The 13,767-nt window shown below is 40.3% G+C and overlaps 1 protein-coding gene across 1 annotated transcript in view; it reads left to right on the top strand.

The window, feature by feature from the left end:
• The window catches only part of GALNT16 (polypeptide N-acetylgalactosaminyltransferase 16), a 61,685-nt gene that overhangs the window by 44,014 nt on the left and 3,904 nt on the right, over nt 1–13,767 (top strand). Inside the window, exons 11-13 of the mRNA XM_063439170.1 lie at nt 10,899–10,991; nt 12,392–12,475; nt 12,552–12,693. Of these exons, the coding sequence (XP_063295240.1) occupies nt 10,899–10,991; nt 12,392–12,475; nt 12,552–12,693 (319 nt within the window). The remainder of the gene's footprint in view (nt 1–10,898; nt 10,992–12,391; nt 12,476–12,551; nt 12,694–13,767) is intronic.

Here is a 13,767-nt window from a genome sequence, read left to right on the forward strand (position 1 = left end):
ACAAATCAGACTATCAAAGTGAGCAGATTAGGAGTTGGCAAAGGAAACGTAGTTTCAAGTTTGGTATCAGTAATAAGAGCGCAACTTCAAAGCCTTTGAAGGAGACTAACCCCAATCAATATCGACTCCAGCATACTTATAGGCCCCACACTGAGTGGGCCAATCATACCAACACTAAACAACAGGGGAGAGGGTCCCCATCGATCCCCTATAAGGCACAACTTGTTCTTGGAAAGAAAAATAGATCCCCAACGTTTCGTGATAGAAGACAACAGCACAATTCCATATATACTTCTGTGGGGAACTACTCACACAATACCACCAGAAGGGAGGAGAGTATTGGTGGGACCGATAAAGCTAGAGAACTAGGGGCCAAGCCGAAACAGATATCCCCTAAGAAGAATAAGTTTGCCAGTACTACATCTGAGGATTTTTTGGAGTTAGCCCCCCTACGAAGTACGGAAGAAAGAAATTTTCCCCTCTTCCGAAATCTGACCAGCAAAAGGAGGGGGGTACCCACAGAGGAACAAGAGGAGGTGGAAAACAGTCCGGCCAAACTGAGATGTCTCCAATGAGAGGTCTATTTAATCTATCATCCCATACCTTGGATGAAGGAGAAATCTCCCTACTAAATAAGGGATTAAAATATGCTCCTGATAGACTACCTAACATAATCGATTTATTTAAAGACCTCAATTATTTTGTCAGGAAACTCACGGTGGTACGATCCTTTAACCTGAAGGGATCAAAAGGTTTTGAAGATTGTCCTAAATTCCTAAATACTCCACAAGACAAAATTATCTTCTACAATTTGATCTCCCTTCTGGAGGAACAAGATTTCCCAGATCCCAAGGAAGATGTGCTGAGCATTCTAGATTCGAATATTTCGTCTGGATTAAAACCACCTTCTGTGTTCTACCCCCAAGCTGATAAAGGCCCTTATATTCAAATGTTCTATGAGTTGGTTCTAAAAGAACTGAGAGCCCTCTGTAACGTTCTCAAAAAGAAAAAAGCAAAGGTCTGTAACAACTTAGAAAAAATTGAGCTTACAGCAATGTCCTCCTTGAAAAACAACGATAATTTGATCATCAAAGGAGCAGACAAAGGAGGGGGTATCGTCCTGCTGGACAAAGTGGACTATCTTGAGGAAGCACACCGAATTTTGGATAATGTGGATTACTATAAGGTTCTTACCGGGGATCCTACTTCATCTTACAAAAAAGAGTTGAGAGAACTCATAGAACAGGCTCATCTGAATGGAGCGATTGATAAAAGAGAGAGAAGTTTTTTCATCTCAGCCAAGGGGGAGATTCCTATTTTTTACTACCTCCCGAAGGTGCATAAATCCCTCACTAATCCACCAGGGCGCCCCATAATATCGGGTTTGGGCTCATTGATATCACCCATATCCAAATGGGTAGATTTTCATTTACAAAGATATGTACCACATCTGCCCTCATACTTAAAGGACACAGGACATGTGCTCACGATTGTCAAGGATATTATATGGCGAGAACACTATTGTTGGCTGACCATTGATGTGGCAGCTCTCTATTCGAACATCGACCACACCTTGGGTTTAGAAGCCATTTCATCATATCTAAGATCTGACCCTCTACTTCCAACCAACCAGTCCCACTATATTGTCAAGTTTACCGAGTTTATGTTAACTCACAATTATTTTGAATTTGATGACAAGTTTTTTGTGCAAACCAGAGGTACCGCGATGGGGGCGAGTTTCGCTCCATCCTATGCCAACTTATTTATGGGTCACTGGGAGCAGTCGATGATACTCAGTGATCTATATTGGATGGAGCGACTCGCCCTTTATCGTAGGTTTATTGACGATATTCTCATTGTCTGGAGGGGTGAGTGGAATGAGGTGGAAGAGTTCATGTCCTATATCAACAACAATCACTGGGGTCTTTCCTTTACATATAAGAAACCTAAGTCGACTATAGATTTTTTGGACCTATCCCTCACGGGGTCAGAAGGGCGGATTACCACCAAAACATACCTGAAAAATGTAGACATGAATGGTTATCTGCATGCAAATAGCGGCCATCATCCAACATGGATCCAAAATATTCCCATGGGGCAATTTACCAGAATCAAACGCAATTGCACACTAAAGTCGGATTATGAGAAGGAGTCGCTAAAACTTTGCCAGCGGTTTATAGAAAAATCCTATCCACCAAAGAAGATTCTGAAGGCTTATATGAGAGGACTTAGTTCCAATCAGATATTGGAGCCTGGGTCTCAAGGTCTGAGCCCTTCTGAACAGGGAAATCATACAAATGAGCACTATATTATTCTGGATTTACTTGAGCACACTCAAGTCCCTAAGCTAAAAAGAGCAAAATATAATATCAGCACCAAAGAGGTTGGTAAAAGTTCCACACCAATATTCACCACCACGTTCAATAAAGGCTTTGACGAGATCATTAACATTTTTTATACATACTGGCCCATTCTAACCAAGGACCCATGGTTATCATTTTGTATCTCAGAAACCCCAAAAGTTACTTTTAGAAAGGCCCCAAATCTAAAAAACATTTTGGCACCCTCTAAATTGCATCACTCTAATGAAAAGAGCAAAGAAACAACAACTCGCAAAGAGGGGATATCGAACAAAAGTTGTGGCCGCAATATATGCCTTACATGCAACTTTATCTGTGTTCAGAGCTCCACCTTTAGTCCATTCAATAACTCGGATGTTATTTTTCCAATTCTATCAGAAATAACATGTAACACTTCATTTGTAGTGTATCTAATAACTTGCCCATGTGGGCGGCAATATGTGGGTCAAACCACAAGACCTCTCAAATGTAGATTCCGGGAGCATAGAACAGCCATCATCCGCAATGACACCAGGTCTGCGGTAGCCCGTCATTTTTCTATTTTTCATGACAAAAATCCATCAGGAATACAACTTATGGGGATAGCCCAGATCCCCCCTTATCAAGATGAGGCAAGGAGGAGAAGAGAACTGATCAAGTTAGAGTCAGTCTGGATCTTTAAGCTCAATACCATGACACCCAATGGTTTAAATGAAGAGTTAGAACTCTTCTGATTTGTTCAGTTTTCCCATCTCTGCTGTGCTTTTAGGGGCATCTGTAGTGATATCTAGAGGGGGAGGGGGGTACGATATGTTGAGTTCTGCTCGGGGCATGTCACATCCCCATTTATTGTTTCATTTTATTATATGGATTTGGGCTACTGATAGCACTGTTCAATCTATTTGGTTTATTATGGATTTTGTTTGTATTAGGCACACTACTTTCCTTGACCTATACCCATACTTAGGTCTTGAGTATTCATACACTTTTCTTATTTTAAAAAGCCCAAGGGTTTTATCCTTAAATCATATATACCGTTTGAAGAATATCTGCTTTAGTTGGAATCTGTTATACATTAACACTAAATCTGCCCCTTTAAGTACAGATATAAATCTAAATAGTGATTTGTCTGACTATCATGTCTCTTTCACATCTTAAGGGGGATCTATATTGGTATCGGGTAGAGACTGGTGTGGTCTGGGGAATTCTGTTTAGGGCCTTCTACAATCCCACCTATTGGTTTATTATATAAATATGTCGGTTGGTACGGATAGTTATAGTTTATAATGATTTGGTTCAGTGTATTCTCTGTATTTACTTTGTTATTATCATTTATTATATATATATATATTTTTTTATGAAGATCAGGCATAATATTTTGCCTGATTTATATTTAGGTCCATGTCTGGAGGATGGAATTACTTCCCTATCTATTATGCTCAGGTGCCCCTTTTTTTAGACCACACGCATATAAAATTGTTCCTGTTTGAAACTATAATCTGTAAAAATTAAATCTGCCCCTTTAAATAGGGATGTGTTGTATTATGTGTGCAATGGATATATATATATATATCGAGTTTTTAGTCTAACTGTTATTTATTTATTTATGTTTGAGTAATGTATAAGTTTATCTCTCATTCAGATTCATTCATAGTATTTTGTGTTAATTATTTAATTGATTTAGAACTAATCGTTTGAGTGCTTCAAATAAAGGGGTGGATTTTTTCCCCCACCTGTTTAATCACTCCAGTATTTTTGAGGTATTTAAACCCAATTATCCTGCAGCTTCTTTAGTCTTGAGAAAGTCCCGTGGACGGGACGAAACGCGTAGACGTGAGTGTATGTGTGGCTGGTTCCACCGGATCCTTGTCGGCTGCCTTTATTTATTTATTTATTTTTTCATTATTTTTATTTTTATTTTTATTTATCTTATTTTATGGACTTATTGTTTTTTTTTGTTTGGTGTATAATTTTTTTTTTTTGTCCAGATTTTTTGGTTAAATTATTTTTCCCTCCCACCTACCAATTTTGTTAAGGAGAGTCCGGACACAGTGAAGCCGGGGACTTTATATTCTAGGCTGCTTCATTTCAACCATACCGCGGTCTTTTGAGAAGATCCCGACCGCGGTATATTCGTTCCTTTTAGTCACATCACTAGTGACTTACCAGGTGCCTGGGGGAGTGGTCCATTACAGCGTTCACCGCGGTCTTTTTCGAAGATCCCGACCGCGGTGCATCTCACCGTTTCTCGACGGACCCCCCTTGTTTGAAGTGCAACAGATACCGGCGGCACAGAATTCTCTTCAATACCCTTTCCTTGTTTCTGGGTTTTTTTTCTCTCCATCACCTCGGTGGGGGGCCCACACCGAGGCAGGTACTCTTCATTTCTGTTTATGTATTTAGTTTTTTGTTGTGTATATATATTTTTTTGTTGTATATTCTTTTTAGATTAGTTTTTTATTTTTATGATTTATTTTGCAGCTGCTTCTGATACCGTATGTGATACTTTGTACTCTTTACACAGAGTCAAGTGACAGATTAGCGTCTGCACTACACTTTGTTTTGTGTTATATAGAGTAAGTTAATTGATACAACGTTCACCAAAGTGGATCCATGCACACATAGTACTGTGTGATATTTATTTACACACATTGTGACTTTTTATTTGACTCAATATTCTGTTTGATTTTTAAATAAATACATACATTTTTTGTACAAGTGCTAAATCATAGTATATGCATTAGTCCTTTATTGATATATTTATTTCTGAACGCACATACTTTTTTACCCTTTTGAGCTACCACTCATTTATAGACGCTTGTGTATGTATGTAGTTGCCAATCCCTAATATTTGTTATTCAATACACCTGATATCTCTATTTTTTCTAGCTCTGAAATATGGCCAAACTGGTGGCAAGTGGCATCTTGGCAGCTGCACGCTTGACTTTTCTCAGTTCATGGGCAGTTATTTTGCGCCTTGGTTTCTCCACACGCTTCTTGCGACCCTGTTGACTATTTTGAATGAAACGCTTGATTGTTCGATGATCACGCTTCAGAAGCTTTGCAATTTTAAGAGTGCTGCATCCCTCTGCAAGATATCTCACTATTTTTGACTTTTCTGAGCCTGTCAAGTCCTTCTTTTGACCCATTTTGCCAAAGGAAAGGAAGTTGCCTAATAATTATGCACACCTGATATAGGGTGTTGATGTCATTAGACCACACCCCTTCTCATTACAGAGATGCACATCACCTAATATGCTTAAAGGACCACTCTAGTGCCAGGAAAACATACTCGTTTTCCTGGCACTAGAGTGCCCTGAGGGTGCCCCCACCCTCAGGGACCCCCTCCCGCCCGGCTCTGGAAAGGGGAAAGGGGTTAAATCTTACCTTTTTCCAGCGCTGGGCGGAGAGATCTCCTCCTGCTCTCCTCCTCCGATCCTCCTCTTCTCCTCCCCGTCGGCTGAATGCGCACGCGCATTCAGCCGGTCACATAGGAAAGCATTCATAATGCTTTCCTATGGACGCTGGCGTGCTCTCACTGTGAAAATCACAGTGAGAAGCACGCAAGCGCCTCTAGCGGCTGTCAATGAGACAGCCACTAGAGGACATAGGGGGAAGGCTTAACCCATTCATAAACATAGCAGTTTCTCTGAAACTGCTATGTTTATGAAAAAATGGGTTAACCCTAGAAGGACCTGGCACCCAGACCACCTCATTAAGCTGAAGTGGTCTGGGTGCCTAGAGTGGTCCTTTAATTGGTAGTAGGCTTTCGAGCCTATACAGCTTGGAGTAAGACAACATGCATAAAGAGGATGATGTGGTCAAAATACTCATTTGCCTAATAATTCTGCACTCCCTGTATGTTCTACTGACATGACAGTCTGCCTACTGACATTTGCAAATGGTGGTGCTTATCCAAGAATAGTAATGAATACAGTGCTGTGGACACGTTAATAGGAACGCTCCAAACATCATAATGACTACAAGTCGGTTATCTATGCTGGGCTCCCATAGTCCCTGCCAGGGCCAGCCTCAGGCCCCCTGTGCAAAAAATGTTCACAGCGCCCCTCCCCCCCCCCCCCCCCATCATCTATGTATAGTGTGTGTGCATAGGAATGTAGTGATTGTATAGGGGATTTATTAAATTAATAATGATTTAAAAACACATATTCATTCCTCATTTCCTGTTGTTACCTAGTTGGGAGAGGGGCATGCTGATCTGAATCTGGTCTGCCCCTCCACTGAGTGCAGACCATGCGTAACTGTCTCGCAAGCTCAGGGACTTGCAGTGTCCTGTGGTAATCTCCGGCAGCGCTCTGATTGGCCCGAGCTAGGGAGACAGCTACTTATGGTCTGCAGCCAACACAAGTGCAGGCCAGACGTGCCAGATTGCCTCCCCTACATTACAGAGGAGCAGACTAAGTATGCCACAGAATACTGTGAGTGGTTTTGCTTTGGAGCTATGGATTATACTTATTCACCTTGACCTCTTTGGAACAAAAACGTTGTAGTAATGCGCTACTTCTCCATTTATCACTGAGCTCCACAGAAACAAAAAGCCCTCACAGTACTATGTGGTGTGTGCCAGTTTATCACAGAACTCCACAACAATAAAACTCACGATAATGTTGAACTCTGTGACAAGCTCAAATACTACACAATACAACTCCAAGTAATGTGCCTATTAGTGTATCACCGAGCTCCCTAACTATAAAACACAGAGTAATGTGCATCTAATATACCAGAGCTCCACTGTAATACATCTCACTATAATATGATGTAATGTTTGTGTTGTCTGTGTATGTGATAGGTGTGATGACTGTGTGTGATATGTATGCTATGTGTTGGCTATGTGTGTTATTTGTAATGGGTGTGTTAACTGTGTGTCATATGCGTGTATTGGTTGTATGTGATATTTGTGCTGGGTTTATTGTCTGTGTGTGTTGGGTATTTAATTCAGCTAAAAAATATGCATTTAGGCCTTTGTGTGAGTCCCACAGTCAGATGCACACAGTTATACATATACAGTGTCAAATACAGCCACATGCACACAGTCGCAGGCAGACAGCCACACACACACACACAGAGGAAGACATCCACACACACACAAGCAGACAGTCACACACACACACACACACACACACACACAGGCAGACAGCCACACACAAAGAGGCAGACAGCCACAAACACACATACACACGCAGACAGTCTCACACACACACACAGTCAGACAATCACACATAGTTACCTCTGTTCCTTATGGAGGAGTGGAGGCAGACAGGCAGTGCAGCTCCTGGAGACTGTTTTTTGGGGAAACAGGGACTCCTTCCTGCTTCCCATGTTGCAGTTACCTGGCACATTTAGCTCCGCCTCCACCATAATTTTAGCTCCGCCTCTGCCGCACGCTAAGCTCCGCCAGGTTGCTCCGCCCCCACTGTGTAGTTGGTTGATTTAAAAAAAAAAAAAGTATAATCCCGTCCGGCCATGTGTGAGCTGTGTCGGCCGCATGGCGCCCTGTGCGGCTGCACAGCTCGCACATCCCTAAGGCCGGCTCTGGTCCCTGCTTCCATTTGCCGGTGACATAGTTCAGTGGGCTAATGCATCATCAGTAGAATCTGTTCAACACTTGGGTTGCAGGTTCATTAGCCTTTCATCCTTCCGATGTAGATAAAATGAGTACCGTTGAATTGGGTAATATTAACATTCCCTGGATGGTGGGCAAAAGTAACATCCCCAGGATGTAATTGGAAACCAGAGCAATCTGAATGCACCTTTCCTGGTTAAATACTTTATTATAATTTCTAAAGTTTAAAAAATGTATTGATGCTTTGTTGCTTTTTTAAGCATGCGTGGGATAGGCATAAGGCTGTCTTAGATATAAGAGATTGTCAGGCACTAATGAAAGTATTTAGTAAATTGGGCAGACTAGATGGGCCAAATGGTTCTTATTTGCTGTCACATTCTATGTTTCTGTTTTGTTCTCTGAGTATTCTACAGACAGTAATTGGCTTGTCTAAATGTTTGCAACACATGACAAGCAGGGAAGGTGTGCTTTTTTGGCAAGGTCATCACAGAGTAGATCATGGAATAAAAACCTGAATTCTCCATGCATGTAATCAGACCAATAATTATCAGAAAGATAAAAGTATATACTTTTAAATCACCTTTTCTGTTTAGTTCACCGATACAGAGAATGCTCTAATGTAACTTTAAACTGGGCTCTTTCACTGCTGTAGGTAGCTTATATATGCCAACAGAGGTTCAGTGGACATCGGATAATAATTGTCCGTGTCCCAGTAACTCATACCAAAATGAGTAGAGCATTTATAGACATAGAACATATAAGGACCACTAAAGTTACCCAGACCACTTCATCTCTAAGAAGTGGTCTGGGTGCAATGGTCCTATAGTTTCAACTCTACAAGGTAAAACATTGCCGTTTTGCAGAAATGGCAATGTTTACCTTTAAGGGTTAGACACACCTCTAGTGGCTGTCTGGAAGACAGCCACTAGAGGTGCTTTTGGACAACAACCAAGTAAAATTCCGTCACGGAATGTTGCAACTCTCAGGAAAGCACTGGATCCAATGCTTTCCTATGAGAAGCGTTGGATCCATGTGCATCTGTCCTGTTAAGCGACGCCACCTTGATGACATCGGGGGAGGCGGAGAGGTCAGCAACATTAAAGGAGTCTCTTGTGCTGGAAATAGTTAAGTAAAACAATTTTTACTGCAAAATGGGGAGCCCACTAAACTATGAACTAGGGCACTATAGTCAAAAGTGCAAAAAACAGTGGTGTGCAAGATGCGCTTCAGTATGCAAACACTAAAAAAAAAAAGCACTCGTGAACGGTGATCTCAGAACCCTCACCAATAATTAGACCAACAACTTAAAACCCATATAAACCAGAAGTGGCGCTCTAACAAAACAAAAGAGGAACATCAATAAATTGATTTGAAATCACTAGAAGAAGCTTTTCATCTCCAGTCTCCTGCCAGATGGTTTTAGGGAGTGTCAAACCACAATATTGACAATAAGCTCTTACACCTTAGAGCCTAGGAATGGAAAGGCTCTAGAGAACGTGAGCACAATCTAAAATGTGTTTATACAAGGTTTCTCTGATACATTGCACTATCTACTGTCCATATTTTCTTCCTGAGGGAGAGAGACCCTACTTGAAGAAAGGTGTAGTGCCACCTGGGAAGGTACATTTGCTTATAAAGCGAGCCTCTATTTCTAGGCTCAACTACATGTGAGTGTACCTAGTACCACTTTCTTGTTACACTTTGAATTGTACAATCTGCACTATATATTGTTTTTCTTCTCGTTTATTTTACATACATTGTGGATTTTACTCCCTGTGAATTACATGTACAAGAGGGTAACATATTCCCCTTTTGTTTCGTTAGCGCTTCACTTCTGGTAAATGTGGTTTTACACTTATAGGGCACAATAGCGTTCGGAATACAGGCTTTATGTATGACTAAAATATTCAGAACCCATTTCTAACCATTTGAGCAATGTGCTCTATACAACTAGTATTGATTGTGCTTATAGATTGTGTCTGTGTGCTAATTATCAGCTCATTTAATATTCCTAGAGCCATAAGGTCCTAAAGCATGCGATGACCCACTTTGTGATGAGCCCCTCTAGCACTTAACCTTCTGAGTCCAAGGAGGAGTCGGGAAAGGAATGCAATTCAGTACGGTACACAAAGGGTTAGACCATGGTGTGACAGGGCACGCTAATAACCTTTCTATAGATGGAGACTTGTTAAATATTGCATGAATCCTGAAAATATCACATAGGAGAAATCTGGGAGAGGTGCTAGGGAACTGATGGTTAACAGTGGACCCAGAGACATTTGTGGACTGTATTTCCCATGATGCTATGCCAGCCTAAACTGGGTATCTAACCTACACAAAGCGCACGCCATAGACAGCCACCACCTGCATTTGATGTCCCACAAAATATGTGTAAGGGATCTATGTTTTTTTCAATATATTCCTTTATTTTCAATTTTTTTTTTAATTCGATTTTATACCTTGCAGAATTTATCTGCTTGTTTGCAGCATAAATATCACTGCTCACTGATACAAGTAATTATATATACTAGCACGCTATATTAATTAGAGGTAGTTCACTCCCCAGTAGGTTATATTGAAGCCAGCTATTATAGCAGTTTAATAGAGTTGAACGCGTTGATTTATTGCAGGTTTGGTCCTGTCTGTTGCATTATTCAGCACGATCCTCTATTTATTGTCCAGTTTCGCTGGATGTGGTTTTTATATACCAAGTGTTTTATTTTAAGGACCAATGACTATCTTTAATCACAGCAACCTGGCCTTGATTTAATATGTTTGATTTATCTGATTTTCCAGAATTATAGGGCTCATTTTCACAGAAACGATAATGGTAAAAATGTTGCCAAAAAGTATTTGGTGAGATTCTCAATGTAATCTATTTGTTGTGTGTTTTGAGGTAATGTAACGAATGATATATATCAATGAGATATTTTTCGGACCTAACCCATGTAACAAGAGTTTTTCGTTCACATCAGGAACACGAAGCGAACAGCTGAAGTGTGGATGGATGAATATAAACAGTATTACTATCAAGCTCGACCATCTGCTATTGGAAAGGCGTTTGGGAGGTGAGTGAACACTCTCTTCTTGTTTTCTAACCATCTGTCTTTTCTCTTTCTGGTACAAATCCTAACTTCCCAGCCCTTTTGTTGTTTTTGTGTTGGGAGTGATTTTTAGAGAAGGAATCTTCTCTCTAGATGTAAAGTGGACCTGCTACCGTCTTAGACGCTTACATCACTCTGGGGATGCTTTATCAATTTATATAATTACCGTATTTATCGGCGTATAACACGCACCTCATTTTAAGAAGGAAATTTCCCCCCCTCCCCTCATCCCATAGTGTTCCCCCCCCCTTTCCATAGTATTCTCCCCTCCCCCCCCATAGTATTCTCCACCCCCTCCCATAGTGCCCCCCCCCCTCATCCCATAGTGTTCTCCCCCCTCCCATAGTGACCCCCCCTCCCCTTGTCCCATAGTGCACTTTCCCTCCCCTTGTCCCATAATTACTTACCTGTCTTGAAGCGTGGGCCGGCTTCACAGGGTGCACCGCGGTACAGGAACTTCAATTTCAGGTTCCGGTTTCCGGCAGGACTGAAAGGAAGTGTGCACACTGAGTGCGGTATATCGGCGTATAACACGCACACATCATTTGCCCCCTATTTTCAGGGAGAAAAAGTGCGTGTTATACGCCGATAAATACGGTATACAGTTCCGTTCATTTATATCATCCCTTTGGTTTCATTGGACAACACCTGACCACATGAACAGAAAGAAAGTGAACTCAATAGGTGCCTGAATAATTATAAAGCCTTTTGTTGAAATACAATGACTTATACCCAATTACTCTTCATATTTTGGAAGGATCAGTCTGAAGCAACCCTTAGTAAAATCACACAAACAAGAGGTCTCCCATGTCAGCAGTCCTGCCTATGAACATTATAATAACATACAATATGGTACTCTATAGAACAATATATGGGTTAGAAGTGACATCTACCTGGGAGATGTATTTTATCTGGATTAGTTGGTGGGTCTGTGACTCCCCTCTGTAAACTCATTTATAACCACACAAAACAGTAACTTGGTGTCAGTTATAGCAATCCTTTCTCCGTGACTCTGATTGGACTGATTGTAAGCTGATTAATTTCACTTATGTTAATCCCTTTGCTTGACCTTAACACTCAGATTCCTTGCACGGATCTTGCATAATTATATACTGGGCAATTTGTTTTTCCTGTGTAAATTTTTTATGTAACTCTTTCAACAAAAGATAATTTAAAAAATGGTTATTAAGAAATGTTTATCATATTTCCTAAACTATTACACACTTTGAAGTTGTAAAAATATATAATACAGTGTTCTTTTTTTGAGAGGAAAAATGTACGTCTAAATTTATGAATATGTGACAAATTTACCTGAACGTTCTTCCCAGCACTAACAAATTATATTAATTCTCTTAATCGTCTAGTGTGTCTGAAAGAGTAGAGTTACGCAAAAAAATGAACTGTAAATCTTTCCAGTGGTACCTTCAGAATGTCTACCCAGAGCTAAAGTAAGTATTCTGAACTGCGGGGATTGGATTGTCAGGGATGTGGCCAAGTTTGACACGTTATCTCTTTGTATTTTAGAATTCCAGAGAAAGAAGCTGTAACCAGAGTCATAAAGCAAGGAGGTCACTGCCTAGAATCTCAAGGGGAAGACACTGCAGGGAATGTATTAGCTGGTGTCGGGGTCTGCAAAGGGACTGGCAAAAATACACCCTCGTCACAGGTGCTTTACTTAACATATAGATGATATGAGATACTTTTTACCTCTGACGAGCCTCAGAAAAAAAGTATCACGCTGAATGCATTTATATTTCATATTTATTTTTATAAATATATATATATATATATATATATATATATATATATATATATATATATATAAATGATATTTCATTCATATGAATGAAAATATTACGGCTGTTAATACAATACTTCTTAATCCTTTTCTGAGTACTGTTTGTCACAGAGCTTTTTCAGCTACGTTTGTCCAGTGTCAACCTTGTGAGTGCTCTTAATTTCAACATCTCTCATGAAATACAATTAACTTCAGAAATCAAACTGGGGCAATCGCGTGCTCCTTGGCTATTTGAGACATAACCCTTTGGGTACACAGAACAAAGGATGAGAACTGCAATTTTAATGGAGACACCTACACAAATACATCAGATTTTGTATGTTTTGTTAAACATCTGTTGTCCTCAACCATATATGGATTATATAATACAGAACTTCCAACACTGCTATAGATTATTGCGATGCGACCCAATAAATATTAACTCCTTAAGGCCCAAACATTATACTCTGTCTTCATCCCAATCTGATCTTTAAAGACTTTACACTAGCATTGAAGGTCATTGAAGTTCTAGATTATCCAACTTTGGCAGTTCCCTCACATCTTGCCATCCTCAGTTCAGCGAGCCATTCACATTTTGGACTTTTCCAAATTCTTATAGAAATGATTGTTGTGATGCAATATACCTTCATTGGCCATTGAGGAATTAAACATACACTTCACTTTCAGTTGTAATTCCCAGATGACCCTAGTTGGAAATGCCTCATTGATTTTCTCTTAGGGAAGAATCAGCCTAGAGATACATCTTTTGCTTTCTGTCCCCAACACTTGAGAAGTCTAGAACGATTTTCCATCCCGTTCCCTCCTATATTGAAAGACCATTTGATAAATCTGTTCCAGAGAGGGGTTATTACTGCATGTACACAGACACAAGGGCTTCATTCACCAAATTGTAAATTGCAAGGAGTTGGCCATTGCTGATTTTCACTGCTTTCCAAATGTTGA

The sequence above is a fragment of the Pelobates fuscus genome, chromosome 13, assembly GCF_036172605.1.
Source record: "Pelobates fuscus isolate aPelFus1 chromosome 13, aPelFus1.pri, whole genome shotgun sequence".
NCBI classification, from domain to species: domain Eukaryota; kingdom Metazoa; phylum Chordata; class Amphibia; order Anura; family Pelobatidae; genus Pelobates; species Pelobates fuscus.